This window comes from Pelodiscus sinensis, chromosome 33 (genome assembly GCF_049634645.1).
Source record: "Pelodiscus sinensis isolate JC-2024 chromosome 33, ASM4963464v1, whole genome shotgun sequence".
Taxonomy (NCBI): Eukaryota; Metazoa; Chordata; order Testudines; family Trionychidae; genus Pelodiscus; species Pelodiscus sinensis.
The window spans coordinates 3,734,681-3,761,351 of NC_134743.1; the positions used below are offsets into that span (position 1 = coordinate 3,734,681).

Genomic DNA, 26,671 nt, shown 5'->3' on the forward strand with positions numbered 1-26,671 from the left:
GTTTGCCCTGCCCCCAGGCCGCCGTGAGGCCGGCGTGCCCTGCGCTCTCCGCCTGCCTCCAACCCTGTGGGCCCTCCGCCTTGGGGCTGAGAGTGCAGGGACAGCCCTCACGCATGTTCACTTCTTCAAATCTGGCCCTCTTTGAAAAAAGTTTGGACACCCCTGCTTTAGAGACTAACAAACTCACAAAAGCTAATTATACTATATGTATTGTTAGCCTCTAAGGTGCAGTAGGACCTTAATGAAATAGGTCACTGCAACTAGTTGAGCTTTTCATTGACTTTTCTGTAACGTACACTGTTCCAGACAGGCATGTCATGGTACTGTAGTAGGTATGGTCTAACTATCGAGCATCCTTCATAACAATATATACTTCAGATGTGTCCATCATAAGATTCTTCAATGCTCTGTCATGTATGGGTGATGTTAGCAAAAATAAAATATTTTCTTCTTTTTGTTATTGTTCATATATATTCCAATAAGGGGTATGCATGTGCACTTGCACGATAGCTGGATTATTTTGTTTATAGAAGTTCACTGTAGTGTCGGACTGGATGCCCTCTGGACTGGTGTCTTCATCGAATCCGACGTAGAACCCTGCCAACTTCTTCCCTCCCCAGTTCCTTCTTACTGCCAGTGATGGATAGCTGGAACATCCCTGCACTTGTCTTTGCAAATGCACTAGCAGTTCGCTACTAGTCTCTTCCTAGTACATGGTTAATAGTTATTAGTTGTAGACAGCTGTAGATAGTTTTATTAGTGTAGTTAGTTAACTGTTAGTTTAGTTCTTGGGAGGGTTGTTCCTCTTCTGTCAAGTCCCTGATACTAGAACATGCTTATTTCACTGGGCTTCAAAGCCTGTTCAGCCTGTGGTAGGTATATACCCAAAAGTCATACTGGAGAGAGCCATCAAAAGGATCATTGCTGAATGTGAAGGACTTCACACCTAGAACTTTAAAAGACAAAGCTCAGTGTCTGAAGGTCATTCTCATGGTGGAAAGGCAATTTTTAAAAGCTTTTATATTCTGTAGCTTGTTTGAGATTGGATTCACTATCTTTGTTCCTCTTAGTATCAAGAAGAGACAATTTTCAAAATATAGATCCATCTCAGGGTTCAGATTTCAAGTAAAACTGCTTTAGCTTCATTTACAGCCCTAATACAAATTATAAGTAGAATGCAATCCTCATTCTTCTACAATATTTATTTCTCCCAAATGTTTTAATTAGTAACATCATCATATAATTGAGAAATTTTCTATAAAATTTCACTGTGATGTTTAAGAGTCAATAACTAAATTAAACCATGACACACACGTAATTTTTGGAGAAGAACAATGTGGATTTAAAATAGCATGTAATTTTTTTTTTTACTTAGCAAAGAGAGCTGATCCAACCATGGGTACGCTTCTATTGATTCCTACATATGCCACAAGAATTGGTTTGTTTTATTGCTTGTAGGAAAAGTAAAATCTGTGGATGTGAGGAAAGCTAAAACAATAGAATTTCTCAAAGCCAGTAAGGAGAAAAACACTGAACTGTTTGGGGGTTTTGTTTGTTTGTTTCAGAATGTGGATTTAAAATACTAAAAATAAATGTCTATTATTTTTACCTACATCAGAAGATTCCAGAATTGTCATTCTGCCTATGTGTTACTCTGAAACTTAGAATTTATGTTGAGACAGTGTGACATAATGGAAACAGCTACCAGTATGGCTGACAGAGTTCTTCAACAATTTAACTTTTGTATGTAGAAGCAATTTTACAAACATTACCTAGTTTAACTTCTCAGTCCTCCTATAATAAAGGGAGGCAAGTATTATCATCCCAAATATGCAAAAAAAGAGACAGAGAGCAGAGCTTTTGCAGTGTCATATCATTGTAGGAACAGTCACATGCATTTATTTCTTTAAATGCACATCTACATGTCAGGCCCATTGGGTAGCAATCAATGGCTTGACATCTGGTTGGCAGTCAGTTTCAAGTGGAGTGGCCCAAGGATCAGTTCTAGGGCTGATTTTGTTCAGTATCTTTATTAATTACCTCAATGAATTTCACCCCTCAGCAAGTTTGTGGATGACACTAAGCTAGGGGGACAGGTAGATATATGGGAGGGCAGGGATAGGGTCCAGACTGACCTGGACATATTGGGCCAAAAAAATCTGATGAAGTTCAACAAGGACAAGAATCCCAAGCACTGTTACAGGCTGGGGACAGAATGACTAAGTGGCAGTTTGACAGAAAAGGACCTGGTGATGAGAAGCTGGATATGAGTCAACAGTGTGCCCTTGTAGCCAAGAAGGCGGATGGAATATTCGGTTGCATTAGGAGGAGCATTGCCAGTAGACCTAGAGAAGTGATTATTCCCCTTTATTCTGCACTGGTGAGGCCATATCTGGAGTATTGTGTCCTGTTCTGGCCCCCCCCCCCCATTATAGAAAGGATGGGGATGCATTGAAGAGGGTCCAGTGGAAAGCAACCAAAATGATGAGGCTAGAGCACATGACCTGTAAGGAGAGGCTGAGGGATCTGGGCTTATTTAGTGTGCAGAAGAGAAGAGTGAGGGGGGATTTGATAGCAGCCTCCAACTTCTCCAAGGAAGGTTCTAAAGAGGACGGAGAGAGTCTGTTCTCTGTAGTGATGGATAGTGTAATGAGGAGCAATGGTCTCAAGTTGCAGTGGGGAGGTCTAAGTTGGATATTAGGAAAAACTATTTCACTAGGAGGGTGGTGAAGTACTGGATACGGTTACCAGGGGAGGTTGTGGAATCTCCATCCCTAGAAGATTTTAAGTCTTGGCTTGACAATGCCCTGGCTAGGATGATTTAGTTGGGATTGGTCCTGCTTTGGGCAGGGGGCTGGACTCAGTGACCTCCTGAGGTCTCTTACAGCCCTAGGATTCTATGATTCTGTGATACATAACAAAGACTAAAAACAGTGTGTTACCCAGAGATTTATTTCCTTTACACATGTGACTAAGCTGTTGTAGTATTACTAAGACTACTCACATAATAGATACTGTACCCTGGTGTTTGCTGTTGCAGCAAGTACATAAATTCAGGACTGGAAAACTGAAAATTCTCTAAGCACAAACTCAGAATATAGCAATTCTGACCCCTCTGCTGCCACCTAGCCTGAGGAATTGTAACAGGCCCATAACATTGAACTGATGCAGTTCCCTTGCAGGAGAAGACTGGCAGCAGTGATCCAGGACTCCACAACCCTGTTTGTTTTATAGCAATTTTGTATTAGAAGCTCTCACCACAAGAATGAGGCAAGGGCAGTTTGTATTGGGAGCTGATCTGAAAGAGCTCTTTCAGAAAAAGGCACATGTGGATGGGGAAAAGTGTTCGCAGTTCAGAAACCCCGGGGCAGCAAATCCGGCCACGATCAGGTCCAGGTCTCCCAGATGGATGACCCTCTGCAGCAGGATGGACTTGATGGCCCTCACAACCTTCAGAAGGAGACCAACAAACAAACAAAACAGAGACTGAGAGAGGGAGTGCCTAATCCTTTGACAGATGACCATCCCCTCTCCACCTCTCCCCTCCAACACCCCAGGAGCTACCCCCTATGAGGCCACCCCCCCAGCAGCAGGGCTGTGTGAGGGCTGGATGGCGCACCCCCCAGCGACGGGGCTTCCCTTCCAACCCCAGACCTCCCCTGCTCCCTTACCCTGCTTTCCCTAGTGATTCCCTTTTCCAGGACTCCCCTGCCTCCTGCAGGGATTGCAGCCTGAAAGTGCCTTAATTCCATGAGGAAGGCCCTGATGGTGGACTTCCCGATGCTGAACTGGTTGCCCACTGACTGGTAGCTGTCTGAGGTGGTGAGCTTCCAGACGGCGATTGTGATCCGCTTCACCAGGGGGTGGCAGGCCATAGGTAGGTGTCACATCATTGGAGGGCAGGGGCGAGCCAGGCACATAGCTCCAAAAAGGTAGCCTTCCTCATGCGGAAATTTTGGAGCGACTGCTGGTTATCCCACTGCTCCATGACCAGCCGGTCTCACCAATCAGAACTGGTGTCCAGTCTCCAGAACCATCTCTCCACTGGGGGGTGTGGTTGCCAGGGCCTTGCTCTCACACACAGGGAGAAAGTCTCAAGAATGAGCTCGACGTCGAGCTCATGGAGGGCTGTGAAGGAAGGCAGTCTGCACAAATTGCTGCAGAAACTGCAGCATGGCCATGTGGAGCCATTGCATGCCATGGGGCAGCTCCATCTCCATCTCCATGGCACAAAGACAAAAGCTGTGGCATCCAAAAAAGCTGGGCAACCAGAGCATGCACTGGACGAGCTTTGCTGTCCCTCAGAGAGGTAGGCAAGCATGCAGCAGAAGCAGAGAAATGGCTTCCAGGGAGGTCCCTTTAAGTGTGTGTCTCATGTAGGCTTTGGCACCTGCACTTGGAAGCAACTTTGTGACCTAAAGCTCTGCCTGAAGTGGTTCTGGGTGTCCTTATATGCGAGATAACATCCAACCAGTGTGGATGCTCTTTCAAAAAAACAGATTGCTTTTTCAATGTACTTTTGCTCTATTTTCAAAAGAAGTTTTGTCAGAAGATCTCCTCCAGAAAAACTTCTTCCAAAAGAAGCCTGCAGTCTAGACAGCCTGACTGACACAGAGGAAGTATAGGAATTAAAAGAATCTATGGATTATTTCAATTTGAGACCTACAGCAGATTTTGCATACTGAAGAAGTGGACTATGACCATGAAAGCTCATTATACCATCTACATGTTTTGTTAGTCTTTAAAGTGCTTTTGTTGTTTTTTAAGTTTATCCTGTACAGGCTAATTTGGCTACCCCCTGAAGCTTTGGCATTGTTTTGAAAGACTATTTAATTTTATGTTTTTTTTTTTAGCAATCATAAGAACAGAATATTTGGTTTGCTTTGCATTTTGAGTTTAGTGTTCATCAGGTGAGCACACATTAATGATAGACTGTAAGTATCACTATAATATCTTCAAAGATCTATAGGTACAAACCATTGCCAGTAAGCTTTCTGGGGTCATGGGCATGAGAGAAGAACATTTATAAAGAGGAGTTGGTGGATGTGAGCTGATGCTCCAGTTTTGTGAGATCAGAGGGATTTTTCTTTGTTTAGTTCTGAAATGTAAGATTCTGAATAGTTAGAATATCTGAGTATTAATTGAAGTTTGATGTGCAGGAAAGAAGATGAAATATAATAAACTTGGCAGCTGGTGGTTGGAGAAGTGTGCAGCAATAGCTCTTTCAGGGTATGTCTAGACTAACTGGCTCCGTCGACGGAGCCATGTAGATGAGTTTACTAAACAGAGCAAAATGAAGTGGCGATTTAAATAATCGCCACTTCATTTACATCAAAATAGCCGCCGCGTTGTGCCAATGATCAGCTGATCGGCACAGCGGGGCAGTCTGGATGTGCCGCAGTTGACAAGGGAAGCCTATGTCGACCGCTCCGGTATGCCTCATTTCTAAATTGTCACTTCATTTTGCTATGTCTAGAAAACTCATCTACATGGCTCCGTCGACGGAGCTATGTAGTCTAGACATACCCTTAGTGAGATAAGGTGACACCTGTTCACTGAATTTATAACTAAAATCACACTTTTCTTTTGCAGATGAACTTCAGAAAGAACTTCGTAAGTTCACTTTGATTTCTCAGTTGCTACTATCCTTCAGAATAATGTTAATTAATCAAAGCAGATAATTCTTCACATCTTTACCTACATTTTTTTATTTTTTCCCATTCTAAACATTATTTCATCATTCTCCCTTAATTTTCCTATCTATGTATCATGTTTTCTTTTCTTGTCTCTGTTTAAATCATCTCATTATTTGGGTGATGTCCCTGTGGGTGGTCCACTGTTCGTGATCCCTGGAGCCACAATTCAGAGCTTTTTCCTTAGCAGTTTACTGTTGGGCCATACGTGCACAGGAGTGCACAATGGCTCACACCATTGGCGGTTTGACAGCTGCTTTATGTGTGGCCCGACCCCTCCTCCTCAGTTCTTCTCTTACCACCCTTGGTTGCAGATGGAGTTCCTCAGCTGTCTCTCTCCTCAGAGACATTCGTTTTGACTAATGCTTGCTCCGTTCAACTTTTGTCTCCAAATTTACTCTCTCTTTATTCCTTCTGATGAAATAGACAAAAAAAGAGAAGAAGATTTATATTTTTTTCTTTGGACCTCTTCATAAGTGTCACCTTCACTTCTCCTCAGCCAGCTGCCCTTTTCCTCTCCCACCACCATCCTTCTTCCCTTACTATCTATTATTTACCAGAGAGGGGCACTCAGAGAGAGAGTGAGAGAGGGGAAAATATAAAAGATAAAAGAAAGAACGATAAGGAGAAGCCAGGGGGGGAACAACACCAGTTCCTGCTCATCAGCTGTTAACAGTGGAGAGCTAATTATAGACTTCAACTGCCTTTTTGGTAAAGGTGCCACAGGACTCCTCGCCGCTCTTTGGTAAAGTGTCTTCTGCTATGTCCTTAGCATGACATCTTTTAAGAAGTGTCAACAATGTAAGGTGCCTGTGCCCACTTCAGACAGGCATAACTCCTGTGTATGTTGCCTGAGTGAGTCACACTCACCTCAGAAATGTGACTACTGTTTCAGCCTGTCAGCCAGAGCTAGAAAGGTCTGGGAATTGCAGCTCTGAATGATTCTCTTTGGAAAGGTGCTGTAGCTTTCTGAGAAAGCTCAGAGACAGAGGTGCCTGTTAGCTCCTATAAAAGTCGGGGCAGAAAGCTTTCCCCCTCGAGATCATTGCCTCCTATGCTGTCCCCCAGTGGGACCAGGGGAGAGGTGCCACTATGTGGGAATGTCTACACTAGCCCCCTAGTTCGAACTAGGGAGGCTAATGTAGGCATTCGAAGTTGCAAATCAAGCTCAGGATTTAAATATCCCGGACTTTATTTGCATCTTCCCATCTGGGTGCCATTTTTAAATCCCCCTAGTCCGAACTAACTGCCCACGATTACACGCGGCAGTCAAACGTTAACTCGAACTAAGTCCTTAGTTCGAGTTAACAGTTACACCTCACTCCACCTGACTGTGGTGCCAGCACACACCACAGGCACAGTGACCATGAGCCCCAGAATAGAAATGGGGTCAGCACGCTCACTCTTGGTGCCGGAAAAAACGTACTGCCACACATCAGCACTGCTGCCAACAGTGCTTATAAGCATGGCACTGGGAAGGAGTGGGGAGCTGCCTTCCAAGTGATCCTATAAGACTCTGGCACTGCTCAATGATGGGCCGTCATCCTTACATGGCTCATGTGCCTCAGAGGCACTGTCAACAGGGAAGCCATCAGTGCGCCTGCAGCATGCTGACCAAACCACCAGTAACCCCAATTTACCGACACCAATGATATATCTTTATACTCCCTTCCCCCTTCGAGGGGCCTTCTCCAGTGCTCCCTTCCCCTCATTTATGCAGGGGCCATGCCAGGTCTCCATCATCACATGAGGGGCTTCATTATTATGATCAGATGAGTGTTTTCTCTTCACAACACTCCCTCCTAACTACATCTCAGCAGAACTATTACTACAAGAACAGACCATGCCACACACTGTGATATCCCAAATGGCCCTACCCCCCACTACCCTTTCTGTTGGGCTCCACGGGAGCAGTTGGCACCTCATGGATGCTGCGTCATAGAACTAGCTGCCTCTTCAAAAGGGCTTCCTTCACCCTCACCATCTTACATCCAGTCCCTCAGGTGGTAAACATCCCCCCGCAATCTACTCACAGTGGTCCCCTTCCTTCAACCCAAGCCCTTGGTTCAAATCACCACGGATGCCTCACTTACAGGCTGGGGTGCACATCTGAGCAAGGAAAATGGTCAGAGCACGAAGCCCTTCTACACATCAATTTGTTAGAACTCAGGGCTGTCAGGAACACCTGCAAGCACTTTCCCCAACTCATTACCAATTGCACCATCTGCATACTCACAGACATTACAACCACTGGCTGGGTCTAGACTGTCAAGTTTTTCCGCAAAAGCAGCTGCTTTTGCGGAAAACTTGCCAGCTGTCTACACTGGCCACTTGAATTTCCACAAGAACACTGACGATCTCATGTAAGAAATCAGTGCTTCTTGCACAAATACTATGCTGCTCCCATTCGGGCAAAAGTCCTTTTGCGCAAAAGGGCCAGTGTAGTCAGCTCAGATTTGTTTTGCGCAAAAAAGCCCCGATCGCGAAAATGGCAATTGGGGCTTTTTTGCTCAAAAGCGTCCGTGCCAATCTAGACGCTCTTTTCTGCAAATGCTTTTAACGGAAAACTTTTCCGTTAAAAGCATTTCCGGAAAATCATGCCAGTCTAGACGTAGCCACTATGTTTTGTATAAACAGGCGGGGGGGGGGGGGGGGGGGGTACACGCTCCCAATCCCTCTGCACAGAGGCCACTCACCTTTGGAAGTGGTGTATCCAACATGGTGTTATCCTGAGAGCATCCTACTTGCCTGGCATCAACAACATAATGGAGGACACCCTCAGTCACAATTTTCCTACAGACAACGAATGGGAATTACATCCATCAGAGTCCGTTTCTGTCTTCCACAGGTGGGGTTATCCACTAATCAACCTCTTTGCAACCAGCAACAATGCCAAGTGCCCACAATTCTGCTCCCAAATGGGTCTTGGTCATGATTCCAAGGGGAACGCCTTTTTGTTCTCATGGGACAAGCCACTACACTATGACTTTCCTCTGGTACCACTCATCTCCAGAGTCCTGCATAAGATACAACTAGACATATCTCTGGTCATCTTGCTAGCACTATCATGGTCCAGGCAGACCTGGTTCCTGTCCCTCCAATACATGTCTGTCGAACCACCGTATCTGCTTCCTTCCATACAAGATCTCCTGTCCCAACACCACGGCACGCTACTGCATCCCCAACCTCACACACTCTATGCCTGGCTCTTCTCTGTTTCCAGAGAGATGAATCCCACTGATCTGTGTGATGTCTGTTCTTCTTCTCAGTAAGAGACCATCTGCCAGAAAGAGTTACCTTCAAAAATGGAAATAGAGAAGTAGCCGTGTTAGTCTGATCTTGCTAAAACAAAAGGAAAAACTATGTAGCACTTTAAAGACTAACAAGATAGTTTAATAGGTGATGAGCTTTCGTGGGCCAGACCCACTTCCTCAGATCATATTCTGGAAGAGAATTGGCATGACCATATATACCAAAGGAATACAATGAAAAAAGTGAACACATTGTTAAACTGACAAATCAGATTTAGTACAGAAGGTGAGGTGAGGGAGAGGGAGGGAGGAAATAGCTATTTATGAGTCAATGAATCAGGGGTGATAAGTGGGGAAGCTATCTTTGTAATGGTTAAGGTAATTAGCATCTTTGTTAAGGCCTCTTTGTAAAGTGTCAAATTTAAGCAAGAAAGAAAGTTCTGAAGTTTCCCTCTGTAATCAGGTGTTAAAGTCTCTTTGAAGTAAGATGCATGTAGTAAGGTTGTTAAGACTATGTCCAGGTAGGTTGAAATGAAAAGCAACTGGTTTTTCCTTGTGTAGATGTCTGATATCTGATTTGTGGGCATTAATTCTTTGGCGAAGTGAATTAATGCCCACAAATCAGACATTAACATAGACACTAACCTCCCCCTCCCCCATCGTCCCTCTGATCTAAAATCTGATGTGTCAATTTTATATGTGTTCACTTTTTTTTATTGTATCCCTTTGGTATATATGGTCATGCCAATTTTCTTCCACAATTTGATCTGAGCAAGTGGGTCTAGCCCACGAAAGCTCATAACCTAATAAACCATCTTGTTAGTCTTTAAAGTGCTGCGTAGTCCTATCTGTGTGCTCTGCAATGACATCTGCTACCTCCCTTAGTACCCTTGGATGCATTAAATCTAGATGCATGGCTTTTAGTATGTCTAGAGTTTCTAAATAGTTCTTTCTCCACTGAGGGCTGCCCACCTCCTTCCCATACTGCATTGCCTAGTGCAGTAGTCTGAGAGCTGACCTTGTCTGTGAAGATAGTGGCAAAAAAAGCACGGAGTACTTCAGCTTTTCCCAAAGCATCTGTCTCTAGGTTACCTTCCTCATACAGTAAGGGCCATACACCTTCCCTGATCACCCTTTTATTGCTAACATGCCTGTAGAAACCTTTCTTGTTACCCTTCATATCTCTTGCTAGCTGCCACATTTCAATGATTCCTACCTGGACCTATTCCTTTAACAGGGAGAATGGACAAGAACACCACTTGCACTTCAAATTCCTTGATCCTTCTTCTCCATGCTATATAATCTGCAGTGACCTACTCATGGTCATTCTTGGCCGTATCATTAATTCTTATATGAAGAGGCAGGAAGGCATAGTGATGCAAAGGTTTGAGCAGTTTTGGAAGCCTCTTGGTCACATCCTGAATTTTAGCTTCTGGTAAGCAGCACACTTCTCGAGATTCCAGGTCTGGACGGCAGATGGATAACTCTGTCCCTCTTAGAAGAGAGTCCCCAACCAACACCATCCGTTTTCTTCTGTAGAGGGTGGTGGTCATGGAACCCCCATCCCTAGGATTATGCATCCTATGCCTTCCAGTAAATATGGTTTTCTTTTGATCTCTTCTCTGAGAGTTCTCTGCCAAGGCATTCTCCACCATAGTGCCAGTGTAGGGAGCCAGAAAATGATTACTTCTCCTTCGAGTGGTGTCCCAGGGGTGCTCCACTCTGGGTGCTGGTGCGTCCTTTTGCTGGCGACCAGAGACTTTTCCAGCAGTTTCCACTGAACCGTGTATGCACTGTGGCACCCTCTTGTGCTGTTGGGGTCTGTTAGGTTCGCGTGTGGCACGCCCCCTCAGTTCCTTCTCTACCGTCCTTGGTAGCAGATGGAGCCTCTTTTCCTCTCAACCTCTGTCAAAGAAAACCATCAAAAACCCAGTTAATCTCATTAGTTACCTCAGTATCCAAGTTATTTTACCCCTACCAATCCTCTCCAATCAAAAGTTAAGAAAAAAAAGGTTTTCATTGTGGCTTGCTGCCTTTCCCCCATGCCTCATGCCGGGATCTCCCAGCTTTGTAAGGTGCGAGACATGCCAGGAGGCTATGCCCATTTCTGATGAGCATTATAAATGTATAAAGTGCCTGAGGGAGTCACATCAGACACAAAAGTTATCTCACTGCTCAAAATTCACGGCTAGAGTGTGCCATGATTGAGCGAACAGACTGAAAACTCTCCTCTACGAGAAGTCGCTTCGACCACCATCAGAGGACGCACCAGCAGTTCCAAAACTGGCCTCCCAGAGCTAGGGTATGGATAAATCTTGTCCCTCTGGCCTTATGGTATAGAAAATGGGTCTTACTCTGGCCCATTCGCTATCCTCAGCACCGATGACCGCAAGGGTCAGCACCGCGGATAGGTCTGGCGCATCTGGAATAGCACCATCCAAGATGCCGGCACTGCACAAGAGAGCCTACTTGGAGCTGAAACAAAGACCATTGGCACAAGCTGCATCAATGGCACAGGCTTCACCAACAGCACTGGCTGCACCAGCGGGCCAACATAGAGATCGCTCGGCACTATACCAACAGGCTCAAATGGCACTGATGTCCACGCCAAAGAAGCCCCGAACCGACATGCCTCCACCGGATCACTCAGCACTGGGGCCGCCATTGGCACCGAGTAAATCACACACCTCAGCACCATCTCAAGAACGTGCACATATCAATCCCCAGTAAGGAGCCACATGCCAACAACACCAATTTCACCAGAATCCTTCATCCAGTTGGTTCACTCACGCAGATCATCAAACATCTCACGCTCTCCGAACGAGGTGGGCACAGAATCAAGGAGTAGATTTTCTTCCCAACACTCCAGTCCTGCTCACAGACTTGGCAACCCAGCTCTGTGGCATACGCAAACCCTCCTCCTCCACCACCATGGTATGTTCAGCAGTACACCACTGAACTCACCACCCACCACCTCTATATACTACTCAATGGCAACCATGGGATCCATGTCCTAAGAAGAGGGCGTGGATCCATTGTGCCCCCTCCACCATCAACATGGTGGCAGCAAAAGCTACTCTGCCTGAACACAGATTCAATACCATACGCAATCTTATCACAAGTACACAATCAGCTCCAACCTTGATGATATGCGAATGACTCAAAATCCTTGGGCATATGTCTTCTACAACATACGTCGTCAAGTTGGCCAGACTCCACATGAGGGGCCTACAGTCATGGTTGGCCACAACCTACAAGCCCTCTAGGGATCAACATTCCAAACTAGTTACTATCCCACCATGCAGCCTCAATTCTCTACAATGATGGACAAATCTGCAAAACATGCTAGATGGCATTCCATTCCAGTGGCCTTCCCCCACACTTACAATGATGACTGACACTTCACTCATGGATTGGGAGCCCATTTAGGGACCATCACAGTTCAAGGAAAATGGTCCTTTATGGAACAAACTTTTCATATCAACCTCCTTGAATTACAAGTAGTCAGATATGCATGTCAACACTTCCAATCTTACATAGCTCGCAAGTCCATTACTATAATGACAGACAACACCATCTGCATATCAATCGACAGGAAGAGACACAATCCCCATCCCTTTGCATGGAAGACATCAAATTATGGAACTGGTGCCTGGTACATCAGGTCACCCCGGTAGCCTCCTACCTTCCTGGATTACTCAACGTCACAGCGGATGCGCTAAGCCGCATGTTCCACAACCGGCATGAATGGGAAATAGACAAGCATACACTCGTTGTAGTCTTTCACCAGTGAGGCCAACCAGACATAGACCTCTTTGCCACAAGAAACAACAGGAAGTGTCATCTCTATTGCTCCAGAGCAGCCCTAGAGAAACACTCCCTCGAGGATGCCTTTTCTATCAGGTGGGATGCGCCTCTCCTTTACACCTTCCTTCCTTTTCCTTGCCTACACAAGGTCCTCAACAAGATCAGGACAGATCAGGCTCGAGTCATAGTAGTGGCACCAGCGTGGCCCAGACAGACTTGGTATCCTTACCTTCACAGATGACAATGGTAGATCCATATGCCTACCACTCCATCATGACCTTTTATTGCAGAACCACAGAAGGAATCTCCATCCAGAACTCCACAGGCTTCAACTCCATGCCTGGCTCCTTCATGGCTCCAGGATGCCAAAAACAACTGTTCAGAAATGGTGAACGAAATACTAATCAACAGTAGAAGACAATCCACCAGGAGAACATACCTCTATAAAACGGAAAAGATTTTCTCACTGGTTCAAATGCTCACATATGACACCCCCAAAATTCGCCCCGCTCCTCATCCTGTTGGACTACTTATTATGCCTGAAACAGTCAGGCCTTGCTCTTAGCACCATTAAAGTACACGCGGCTGCCATAGCAGCATTTCATCGCACCAAACAAGGGGTTTCCTTCCTCGCAAACCTGATAACCAAGAGGCTCCTTAAGGGTCTACAGAAAACTTTCCCACCCGTCCATCCACCAGTTCCAGTCTGGGATCTGAACCACGTACTCAAGAGCTCGACAAAACCACTCTTTGAACCACTAGCGACCTGCTCTTGGTCACATCTATTGAGGAAGGTGTCCTTCCTAGTTGCGATAACTTCCAGTAGGAGGGTGAGCGAAGTCGCCACATTGATGGCTGAACCCTCATACACGGTGTTCACCACTACCCTCCCTCCTTCCCCTGCTTTGGAGCACCATGCTCAAACGGGTAGAGAAGGAACGGAGGGGTTGTGCCGCATGTGCACCTAACAGATTCCAATGGCTCAAGAGGGCACCACAGCGCAGTGGAAAGGCGGCCTCTGCAGGGTAGCCACTGGTAGCTGCTGCAGCTTGCGATCTGGGAGCTGGGGGTGTGGCACCTGATGGCAGCTATAAGGGGCGCTGTGCGCCCCTTACCGCTGCCATCAGGTGCCCCCCATAGGCAGCAGCGGATATAGGGCAGGGCAAGCGGGGCGGCTGCCCCAGGCCCCGCGCTTCAATAGGCCCCGCGCCAGCCGGTGTTTTAAGATGACATCACATCTCTCACCCACTTCCCTGGGGAGCCAGCCTCCCGCCACGTTTCTGCTAGGTTAAGAGCGAAGCTGAAGCGCAGACACAGCCCCTGGGGTCAACCGCCTCTTTCTCTTTCACAGCCTCAGGCTCCCCTCCCAGGTTGCCAGTTCAACTCGCAAGAGAGCGTGAGGGGAGCAAGGAATCTAATGTGGAGCGCGAGAGAACACATCACCTGCCTGTGTGTGGCTCATCACACCTAGCCCCGGGGATGGCTGCTGGGATCTAGAACGACATCCCCCCTTACACACACACACACGATCAAGCCACCAGAAGGCACCCGAATGCAGGGCCATCACCCCTCCCCAGTTCACTCTGTTGCGCCCCACCACTGCCCTGCGCGCCGCGCCTTTCAGAGAGTGGCGAGCGCTGGAGGGGGTGTTGCGATGTAGCTCATCACCGTGGCCGGGAGGGCGGGGGGCCAAGGAGCAGCAACGCGCCTATTTTTAAGCAGCCGAAAGCTCCCCAAAGCGCCCATCCTGGCGGTTTTGGGTTACCCGGGTTATAAACACGAGACACTGCCGAGGGGAGAGGGAGCCCCCGGTGCCCAGAGCGGAGCCCCAGGACATGGGGGTGGGGAGGGCGGCCAGTGGCACTTACTGCAGCGTCTGTGCTCAGCCCTCAGAGCCCCAGCAGCAAGCAGCCGGCAGCCAAGTGTCTGCAGCCACGCGGCGCTGCCATAGCCCAGCCAGGGCTGAGCCTGCGGAGCGAGCCCCCCTTGTGGTGGCCCTTTCCCCTCTGCTCTTCCGGGCAAACTTCTCCCAACTTCACTTCTCCCGGCCCTATTTTGCCCCCAAAAAGGCAGGCGGGCGGTATCCCTCCACCGCACTCTAAACTCGCCAGGCTAATGGGCAACCTGGAGAGAGGCCTGTCCTGGGGCAGGCCTGCTGAGAGCCCCTGTCAGGTTAGCTTTGCTCTAGCAAGGGTTTCCTTCCCTGCTCCAGGGGCGGATGCTTGTCCAAGCCAGCCTAGGATCACAAGATATGAGGGTCAAAACGGCAGCCTGGTTACTCTGTTTCAGCCAAAATTACAATATAATTAAATGAAAATTTGTAATTATTAATGCAGAATTTTGTTTAAGAAGGAATTACAATATAATTAAAATAAAAATTATCCAACTAAATTAAGTTTCTATCAAATTTACCCAATTCACATTTAGTATGAAAATAGCCTTCAATCTGCGCATTTGAGGCTTTTTTCTATTTTTTCTCCAAAGGGGGCCCCGCAAAATTGTGCTGCCCTGGGCCCCGCAAAACTCTCATCCGCCCCTGCCCATAGGTTGGTGCCCGGGACAGCTGCCTGGCTAGCCCATGCCTTAATCCGGCCCTGTCCAGGACGAAGACAAACTTGGCACATGTTGTGCAAGTAACTACAGACCTATCACTATACATACCTGCCTTCATTCTGAGAGATTCCTCAGATGTTTTTAATGCCCCCTTGAAGAGCAGAAGAGATACAAAATGCAAGAAAAAGACCACCAAACACTATGGCGGTCCTCCCAGAGTGAACTTCCCTGCTACTGCCCTTTTTGCTACTCACTGTGTTTGCTCTGGCTGCCTTTTTATAAGGCTGCTGGCTAGAGACTTCTAACAGTTGAATAAAACTTGGATCTCACAGTACTAGACAACAGTTACATCAAGTTACATTTGAGTTTTCAGCTAGTCACATCTGATTTTTTTTAATTGCTTGCAACCCTATTCACTCATTAAAGAAAAATGGTGATAATCAGTATCAGCTGAGTTTTGGAACATGTCTGATTTCATTCTAATATTTTATATCACCAGAAGAAAAAGAGAACAGTTTCACTCCCACAAAAATCAGGAATTAAGAAACATCATTGTATCATCTCAAAATTGTCCTTCATGTGGAAGAATTTCTCTCTCTTTAAATTGGAAAAAGAAAAACCCAATAGAGCTAAAAATGAGGATCCATGTATCTAATTCATTCCTTGCTCATGCTAATGAACTATATATATAGCACTAGGGACATAGTCTCAGAGGGATAGTCGTTTTAGTCAGTATCTGCAAAAAACAATGAGGAGACCTGTGGCATCTTGGAGATTTATTAGGGCACAAGCTTTCACAGTAAAATCCACTTCATCAGATGAATTGGAGTAGAAATTACAGAGGCAGGGGTATATCTATAAGTACAAAAAGAGACATCTGTAAGGACCAGTGTTAATGAGGCTAATCCAGTCAGGCTGAGTGTGGCTTATTCATAGTAGCTGATGAGAAGATGTGAATTTCAAGAGAGAGAACTTGCCTTTTTAGTTTGATAACCAGTTTAGATCCTTATTCAGTCCTAATTTGATTATATTGAATTTGCAAATGAAATGAAGAACTGTTTCTCTTTGTAATCTAGTTTTTGAAACTTTTTTTGGTTTGAAGGATAACTACTTAAAAATCCCTGACTGCACACTGACTAAAGTGTTCTCTTGGCACAGAAACTGTTGGATTTAGCCAAATATCTATGACAGAGGGGCCAAGCAGGTGGATTCATCCCACAGAGGCCAATTAGGCCCTTGGGGGCAGAGGAGAGTGCGAAGCCTCCTCCAGCGCTGCCAGGAGCATGTGACACTTTGAAGTGCTGCACATTGCTCACAGGGTGGGGGTAGAGTGGAAGAGGCTTTGCCTGCTCCTCCACCCCAGGATCTATTTGGTCTAGGGGCAGGGGAGTTTGGGAAGTCTCCTCTCATGCCAGGGGCGTGGGCACCTAGGGAAAACGTGGGGGGGGGGGAGGAGGCAAAGGCACCCCTTTACCCCCAGACCAATCATTGTCTGGGGATGGGGAACCAGGAAGTATCATGGCCACTTGATGCTCCTCCCCTTGCTATGCAGCCCAGGGCCACTTCAAAAATTTCGGAAGTGGGCTCTGACAAAAAATTCTGCCCACCCCTTTATCAGTGGAAGTGCATGTGAATGAGCCCCTGATGGTGTGGCTTATGTAATCAGGGTATGTCTACACTACCCCACTAGTTCGCACTAGCGGGGTAATGTAGGCATACCGCACTTGCAAATGAAGCCCGGGATTTGAATTTCCCGGGCTTCATTTGCATAAGCGGGGAGCCGCCATTTTTAAATCCCCGCTTGTTCGAGCCCCGTGTAGCGCAGACTACACGGGGCTCGAACTAGGTAGTTCGGAATAGGAATCCTAGTCCGAACTACCTAGTTCGAGCCCCATGTAGCTGCGCTACACGGGGCTCGAACAAGCGGGGATTTAAAAATGGCGGCTCCCCGCTTATGCAAATGAAGCCCGGGAAATTCAAATCCCGGGCTTCGTTTGCAAGTGCGGTATGCCTACATTACCCCGCTAGTGCAAACTAGTGGGGTAGTGTAGACATACCCTTAGGTCTTGTGATGGTGTCACTTGTATAGATATGTGGACAGAATTGGCAATGGATTTGCTGCAGGGATTGATTCCTGGGTGTTTCTGTGGTGTCGTGGGTGGCTGATGGTAAGTATTTGCTTCAGATTGGGGGGCAAAGATCATTTCCCCTCCCCGTCACTCACTATGTCTGAGCCACACCCACCCTGACTGGAAAATATATATATATATACACATACACCCCTACCTCTGCTACAAGTCTCCTCATTGTTATTGTGGACATAGTGGCAGAGGCAGCATTTCAGGCTAGTTACTCAAGAACAGTGCCTCCCATTCCTCTGGGTACATAATTAGGCAGATAACCCAAGACATCACCACTGTCTGATGTGGTCTCACTTCTATTCTTAATTTGTACTCAAGCAGACTTCTTGCCAGTATATCATCCCAATTGAAAATCAAACCTCCCAGTTGTTATGGAAACATACCCTGAATGTCCCATAGGAAGTACAGGGAATCTGTCCATTACTTTTATTTTGGATACTACAGTGCAAATAGCATATCTAAAGACTTGTATTATTTTGAAATAATATTCATTGTTATGTTATTTTAGAGAAGCTTCAGAAAGAGAACTGTAGGTTTACTGTGAGCTTTAAGTTTAATAGAAATCAGGCTGAACCCAGATTATGTTCACTTCTTGGTACCACAATAGTTCCTACAAGACATAGAGGCCATGTCTAAACTAGGAAATTATTTAGAAATTACTAAATTTGACTTATGAACTCCTGATTTAACAAAATCAAACTTCCATGGCCTCACTATAGGGAAACATCAAAATTAGTCTGAGTCAAGCTCCGTTATTGTGGATGCGCTTCCTTGGACTTTGAGCCCTAGGAAGCTCTGGGGACTTGCAGGAAGCCTCCTGGAGGCCAATTAGTTCAAATTAGTGGCACTGGAGCATCCACACTAACAAGTTCAGAATTAGCATTATTCCTGATAAAAAGTAGGAGAATTTGAATTCTGCAGCTCGTTATTCTGAAATAATGGGCTTGATTGTGCGGACACACTGCTTACTAATTCCAGTTGGGGGTGGGTTATTTTGGACTAAGGTCCTAGTGACCAGGGCCAAGGGTTTAAGCTGTACCTGGGAAGATGTTTGGTAATGGGTGGCTAGAAGATGAGAGTTGGTAGAGACAAATCAGTGGAATGTGGGGTGAGCTTCCAGGTATGTGAGCACAGAAGGCCTTTGGTTTGGAATGCAGGATTCTGAATTGTTAGAAGATCTGAGTGATGGATGAGGTGTGTGTAGGAAGGAGACAATTGTCAATTAACTTCTAATGGAAATCTCACTCTTTCTTTGTAGACCAACTCCAGAACATACTTAGTAAGTTTTCTTCAATTTCTCACCTGCTATTATCTTTCAGAATAATATTGATAAATCCAAGCAAATAATTCTTCATAGCCTTTGTTTTGCTATATCTAAGCATATCACTTTTTCACTCCGTAACAGAACATTGATGACTTTCTCTCTTAAGATTAATTAATCAGGCTAGAATATTTATAGTTATTTTCTCTCTGATCTAAAAGTGAGAGCATAATTTTTCCGAATCACTGTACAATGGACATTTAATAATGGCATGCCTCCCCTTTCTGTTGAGTGTATGGAGGAGGCTATAGCAGAATTTTTCACAGGGTTCATATTTTAATGGTTTAATTCAGTGGTCCCCAACCTTTCAAGGTTGCCGGGCGCCAGGGGGAGGGGCCGTTCGCCCGCCGGGCGCCAGGGGGTGGGGACACTTGCGCCCCGGGGGCGGCCCCCCCCATAGCCGCATGCCCGGGGGCGGCGCTTCCCCCGCCAGCGCCGCGCGCCTGGGGCTGGCACTCCCCCCGCCATGCGCCGCGCGCCCGGGGCCGGTGCTTCCCCCCACCCAGCGCCACGCGCCCAGGGCTGGCGCTCCCCCTCCATGCACCGTGCGCCCGGGGCTGGCGCTCCCCCCGCCATGCGCCAGGTGCCAGGCCAGCCCCGAGCACCTGGCGGGCGCATGGAAATGCCCCCGTGGGCACCATGGCGCCCGCGGGCACCGTGTTGGGAACCACGGGTTTAATTTTTTCATTATATGGTGTTTCTTAGTAACTTGGGGCTATGTCTATACTGGCGCGATCTTGCGCCAGAGCTATGCAAATGAGGCTAAACATGGAATATTGCCGAGCCTAATTTGCATATCTAATGAGCTGCCATTTTTGCAGAAGAGGATCTTGCACAAGAAGGAGCTGTCTACACTGCCCCTTCTTGCGCAAGAAAAACCCTCTTGCACAATGCCGTAATTCCTGAAAATAATCAGTGTAACGGCATTGTGCAAGAGAGTTTTTCTTGCGCAAGAAGGGGCAATGCAGACAGCTCCTTGCACAAGAGCCTCTTCTGCAAAAATGTCAGCTCATTAGATATGCAAATGAGGCTCGGCAATATTCCACGCTTAACCTAATTTGCATAGCTCTGGTGTAAGATCGCGCCAGTATAGACATAGCCCCAAGTTACTAAGAAACACCATATAATGAAAAAATTAAACCCGTGGTTCCCAACACGGTGCCCGCGGGCGCCATAGCCTGTGTGTTGATAAAACTGTATCTATTTTATGTATTGCACTCTGTCTGGAATAGTAGCTCTCTGAATTAAAAAAATACTTTGTCTGCTTCTGACCCCAATATTGCAACTTCTTCATGCTGCTTTAAAAGCACAAATGTTCCCCAGATCAATGGTGTTGTATGGGTAACCTCTAGCTCTAGGAAATCATTGTATTGGTATACAGGGGTACTATTATGTTCCTATATCACCTCCTTTTGGCCCAATGCAAGATATTTGACCAGAAAAGGGGGGTCATGGCTCCTCATTCGTACAACCTATCTTCTGCACTATTCCAGGAATTTGTTGGTAACCAAAGCTGTTTAGGAGACTCTTCCATCTGTTGTGTTGGTCACAGTGGGAAAATCCCACAACAGAGAAGATTCAGAATTTGGGGGCAGGATGCAAACAGAACCTTTCAATACTCCTCCTCTCCTGTCTCAAAGTTTCACTGAGTGTTCTTTACCCATAGCTCTGGATCTCCCTTACAACCTTGCACTCAGTGACTAGGGCACTCAGTTAAGAGTAGAAAACCCAGGTCCAAATCTCTGATTCACCACGGGCACAGTGTGAGAAATGAATTGCCAACACCTTGGGTGAGCACTTGGGCTTGGTCAAGGGATGGCTTTTTTGTGTATGTAGGAGGCTCTTGAGCTGAGAACTGTTATATCCTTTGTTCATTTTGAAGGAAAGAACAATTCTATTTCAAGTAATCATATGATCATTTCTGTTAATTTCTATAGGAGCAATTTCTACTTATCTGAGGCAGACTGTAGCCTATTTGTAAATGCTTAAACATTAATATAAACACTGCGGCTATGTCTACAGTGCAGCATTATTTTGAAACTAGCCAATTAGCCCGTCATAAGACAGGATTTTCAGGTCTCACCTCCATGTCGGTCTTGTCTCCTGAGCCTCCGGTCTCTCGCTCGGTCTCTCTCTCTCTCCTCCTCCTACTGCCTCCCCCCCCCTCTCTCAGCTCTCCTCCGCCTTCTGCCTCTCTCTCCATCTCTCTCTTCTCCCCCTCCTGCCGCTCGCTCTACCTTTCTCTTCTCCTCCTCCTCCTGCCTCTCACTCTCTCTCCACTCCATCTCTCTCTTTCCCCCCTCCTGCCTCGCACTCTCTCTCTGCTCTCCTCTGTCTCCGTCGGGGATGCACACTCATCCAGGCCCCGACCCCCAGGTGTGTACATCACCGCTCCGCCCCCCTTTGCCTCCTGCCATGGCGCTTGGCTGGCTTCTGCGCCGCTCAGCTGAGCCACCATGCAGAAGCAAGCTACACAAACGGCTTCTCTCTCTCTTCTCCACCGACTGCCTCTCCCTCTCTCTCTCAGCTCTCATCCGCCTCCTGCCTCTCTCTCCATCTCTCTCTTTCTCTTCTCCCCCTCCTGCCTCTCACTCTATGTTTCTCTTCTCCTCCTCCTGCTGCGTCTCTCTCACTGTCTCTCTTGCTGTCCTCTACCTCCTCCATTCTCCTCTCTGTCTCCTCCACGTCCTCTGTGTCTGCTCCGCTTTCCTCCTTTTGAATTCGGTGCCCTTTCCTGCCATCAGAGACGCATGCTCATCCAGGCCCTGCCCCCTGGCTGTTCCCTCTGAGCGGTGCTGTTGCCTCCCGCTGTGGCACTCAGCTGACTTCTGCGCCGCTCAGCCAGGCTGCTGCATGGGAGCAAGTGGCCATTTGGGGTCTGCGCTCCCCATGCAGAGGGTGATGCATGGGGAGTACAGACCCAAAATGGCTGCTTGTGCCACTTGCTCCCGTGTGGCGGCCTGGCTGAGCAGCGCAGAAGTCAGCCGAGCACCACGGCAGGAGGCAACAGTACCGCCCAGAGGGAACAGCCAGCATTTCAGCGTTACAGAGTCACAGACATTGGGCTACTATATATATGATAACAAACATTATTTCAAAATAACAAAGTGCATGTCTACACAGCATGTCTACTTCTTATTTTGGCTTCTGTAACCCTCAGAAGAAATTATTTCATGAGAAGTAAGGGAAGTCTAAGGAAGACTGCTCTTCCTTCAACTTCCCGCTGAGTAGACAGTGCCAAAAGCTGAATTAAGCTATTTTGACTTAATCTATACAATAAACTATTTTGACTTCAGCTACACAATTAACGTAGCTGAAGTTGAGTATCTTAATTTGATTTTTGTCCACAGCGTAGATGTACCCTGAGGGAAAACATCATGGCTACGTCTAGATTGGCATGATTTTCCACAAATGCTTTCAACGGACTCCTTAGCTATGTCTATACTGGTGGGTTCTTGCGCAAATACAGCTGTTCTTGTGCAAGAACCTGCAGAGCGTCCTCACTACCCACCCTCTCTTGTGCAAGAAGGCTGTGTCTACACTGGTGCGATATCGCACAAAAGCGGCCACTTTTGTGCAAAAACTTGCCCCCTGTCTACACTTGGGCTGTGTCTAGATTAGCCAGTTTTTCTGAAAAATCAGCTGCTTTTCCGGAAAAACTTGCCAGCTGTCTACACTGGGGCTATATCTAGATTGCATCCCTTTTTCGTAAACGGGATGCAAATCAGATGTATCGCAATTGCTAATGAAGCGGTGATTTACAACTTCCCCACTTAATTGCATAAAAATGGCTGCCACTTTTTTTCGGCATGGAGCTTTGCCGGAAAAAAGCGCCAGTCTAGACGCGGATCTTTCGGAAAATAAAGCCTTTTCCGAAAGATCCCTTATCCCTTATTTTTTGGGCTGTGTCTGCACTCATGGCTTCTTGCGCAAGAACATCTTGCACAAGGGTTCTTGTACAAGAAGTTTTGCGCAAGAAAACCTCCACACTGCCATGTCCGAGCTGTTCTTTTGTGCAAGAGCGCCCATGGCAGTATAGATGCTTTCTTGCTCAAGAAAGCTCTCATGGCCATTTTAGTCATAGGGCTTTCTCGTGCAAGAAATCCCTGCCACGTGACCACAATGCCCTCTTACGCAAGAGCTCCTGCGCAAGAAGGTTTACATCTGTTAAAAAAGAGCGTAGCTCTTGCGCAAGAACCTCTCTTACCACGCCATACTGTAAATTTACTTGCACAAGAGCGGGTGGGCAGTGTGGATGCTCTGCAGATTCTTGCTCAAGAACGGCCATACTTGCGCAAGAAGCCGCGAGTTTAGACATAGTTGCAGAAGTAAACATACATTCTAATGTATAAAATCAGGCCTTCTTGCATGAGAACTCTGACTCTTCCACTCAGGAAGAAGCCGTTTTGCGCAAGATCTCTTCCAGAAGAGGCCAGTGTAGAGAGGCAACATGAATTTCTTGTGCAAGAAAGCCCTATGGTTAAAATGGCCATCAGAACTTTCTTGTGCAAGAGAGCGTCTACACTGGCATGGATGCTCTTGCGCAAAAGCACATCTCTTGCGCAAAAGCACATGCCAGTGTAGACGCTCTCTTCTGGAAGAGTTTTTGCAGAAGAACTCGTCCACAAAAGAGTTTTTGCGTGAATATGCGCCAGTGTAGACGTAGCCGAAGATTTACAGTACGGCGTGGTAAGAGAGAGTTTCTTGCACAAGAGCTACACTCTTTTTTTACAAGTGTAAGCTCTCTTGCAGAAGAGGGCAGTGTGGATGAGCGGCAGGGGTTTCTTGTGCAAGAAAGCCCTATGGCTAAAATGGCCTTTGGCGCTTTCTTGCACAAGAGCGCATCCACACTGCCATGGGCGCTCTTGCGCAAAAGCACAGCTCGCACATGGCAGTGTGGACGTGTTCTTGTGCAAGAACCTGCCAGTGTAGACATAGCTTGAGGAGTTCTTTTGCTAGTCCAGTGGAAGTTGGAATCTTTTGCCCTCGATTCACAACAATATCACAACTTGTTTCATTAGCAATCAGTACAGTGTCCGAGTCCTGAGCTGCTGCAGGTAAGGTCATAACTCCGCTGGGGACCAGGGCCCCTTCAGAGAACTCTCCCTCAGATGGTTGTTCTACCATGGCAAACACTCCTTTATTGCCTTTCAGCCAGGTACTCATGACGAGCACTTCCTCCTCCATCCTTGCAGGCACTACTAAATGGTTCGTGTCTGCATACCTCAGAGTCCGCATCGGTAGCTCAGACATCTCCTATTTAGTGTAAGCGGGGGAATGGTCCCACTATTGTGGGGAACTTTCCTGGCTTCTATACTACCCCAGTGAAATGGACCAGCCAAAGGAACTGAGTCCCCGCTCCCACTTCCTTTACCCCACGGCTTCCCTGATCCTGAGGGCTCCCCCTCCACTCTCCTGAGTAGCAGAGTCTTTGAAACCCCAACAAGGCTGGGCCCAGATTTTCTGGGGCTTAATCCCCAACCTTGTAGTCACTAGGGGCAGGAGTAAGGGTGTCCTCACTCTGGGTATGTCTACACTACAATGTTAGTTCGAACTAACGAATTTAAATCGAACTAGCGGAGCGCTTAGTTCGAACTAGGAAAACCTCATTTTACGAGGATTAAGCCTAGTTCGAACTTACTAGTTCGAATTAAGGGGTGTGTAGCCCCTTAATTCGAACTAGTGGGAGGCTAGCCCTCCCCAGCTTTCCCTGGTGGCCACTCTGGCCAACACCAGGGAAACTCTATGCCCCCCTCCCGGCCCCGGACCCCTTAACGGGGCACGGGCTGGCTACGGTGCCCGTGCCAGGTGCAAGCCTGCCAGCACCCAGCCAGCAGACCCTGCACCTGGCACGGATCGAGGCAGCCACCCGATGCCCCCCAGGCCTCCCCCTCTTCCCGGGACCAGGCTGGCGGCTCCCGGGAGCTTGCCCGGGACCGCAAGAGGTGGGCACCTTCCTGGGCTAGACCTCGTCCACGATCTCCGCACTAGGCACAGGAAAGGGGCCGTCTAGAGCAGGAGAGCTGCCAGCCTGGCCACCCAGGAGCAGGAGTGCATGAAAATCAAGGGGGTCCACTGAGACCCCCGACCCTGAGCTTACAATGGCCATCCTGGGTCAGACCAAAGGTCCATCTAGCCCAGTAGCCTGTCTGCCGACAGCGGCCAACCCTAGGAATCCTGGAGGGGATGGACCGAAGACAGTTACCAAGCCATTTGTCTCGTGCCATCCCTCTCCAGCCTTCCACAAACAGAGGCCAGGGACACCACTCCTACCCCCTGGCTAATACCACTCCATGGACCCAACCTCCATGACTTGATCTCACTTCCCTTTAAACTCTGTTCTAGTTTTAGCCTTCACAGCCTCCTGCAGCAAGGAGTTCCACAGGTTGACTCTTTGCTTTGTGAAGAACAACTTTCTGTTACTAATTTGAAGCCTGTTACCCATTCCTTTCCTTTGGTGTCCTATAGTCCTTCTTTATGGGAACTAATGAAGAACTTTTCTGTATGCACCCTCTACACCCAACTCCTGCTTTTAGAGACCTCTATCCTGTCCCCCCTCCGTCTCCTCTTTTCTAAGCTGAGAAGTCCCAGTCTCTTTAGCCTCTCTTCATATAGGACCTGTTTCCAACCCCTGATCATTTTAGTTGCCCTCCCCTCTCCCAGCCTCTCTCTTCCCCTCTCCCACCTCCTTTTCCCAGTCTCCCCCAGTTTTGTTCAATAAAGACAGATTCCATTTTTGAACACAATTGTCCTTTATTTTGTACATCAAGAAAAGGGGCTAGGGAAGGGTAAGTGGAAGGAGGTGAGGGAGGAATGGGGTACGAGCCCCCGATGGGGAGGACTGGGCTGGCTCTGTGGGCTTCTGGGGGTGGAAGCTCTCCTGCAGCCCCCCAATTACCCCCTCTCCCCAGATGGCAGCCTGCGGCAAGTGCAGCCGGGCTGATGGCCGAGTGGTGTGATGTGCCCAGTGTGGGCACTCTGGGCAATCCAAGCCAGGATTGGTTTTCAAGCGGGGCACCCCTGAGAACTGTCTGTCTGGGGTGGGGATCGGGACCCTTTAAGTGCAGCCCTCGGCTAGCCTGAGACAACATCTCCACGCTCTAAGTCCTTCTCTGATGCCCTGCCAGCATTGCTTCCGGCCATCCTTAAGCCCTGTTCAGGGTCCACTTAATGTGGACATGCTAGTTCGAATTAGCAAAACGCTAATTCGAACTAGTTTTTAGTTCTAGACGCGTTAGTTCGAATTAGCTTAGTTCGAATTAACTAATTCGAACTAAGTTAGTTCGAACTAACTCTGTAGTGTAGACATACCCTCTGAGGTGCTCTCTTTACACTGCAGGCTTTCTTGGCCCAGTGATCATTTCATAAGGTTCTAAGCAAATACAATTTATTAAACATCAAGGGTGTGTCTAGACTACAGGGTTTTGTCGACAAAAGTGGACTTTTGTTGACAAAACTATACCTGTATCCACACTGCCTTTGAGTTATGTCGATGTATGTAAACCTCATTCTACGAGGAATAACGCCTTTTGTTGACAGAGTTCTGTCGATAGAAGGCATTATGGCATCTACACTGTCCTTTGCATCCACACTGTTATGTCGGCAAAGCGGCTTGCTTTGTCAACAGAACTGGATGTAGTCTAGACGCTCTTTGTCGACAGAAGCTTTGTCGACAGTTATCTGTCGACAAAACTTCTGTCGACAAAACCCTGTAGTCTAGACCTACCCCAACTGATTAAAGAGAAAAGAATAAGAAAAACTGAGAATGGCTAAATGAGAACACACAGCCCTGCTCTGTAGCATGGGGACATCAAAACAGCAGCCTGCAGAGTGTCAGGACAGGCCACAGTCTCTTCCTTATAGGCCCCTTAGAGGCCCTGGATGTGCTGCAGGGGGCTGCAGGCT

General features: G+C 47.4%; 1 protein-coding gene across 5 annotated transcripts in view; it reads left to right on the forward strand.

The window, feature by feature from the left end:
- The window catches only part of LOC142823370 (uncharacterized), a 287,164-nt gene that overhangs the window by 85,307 nt on the left and 175,186 nt on the right, over positions 1–26,671 (forward strand). For all 5 annotated transcript variants that reach the window (XM_075914347.1, XM_075914343.1, XM_075914345.1 and 2 more), the window contains one exon: positions 5,593–5,613. In XM_075914347.1, coding sequence (XP_075770462.1) covers positions 5,593–5,613 — 21 coding nt within the window. The remainder of the gene's footprint in view (positions 1–5,592; positions 5,614–26,671) is intronic.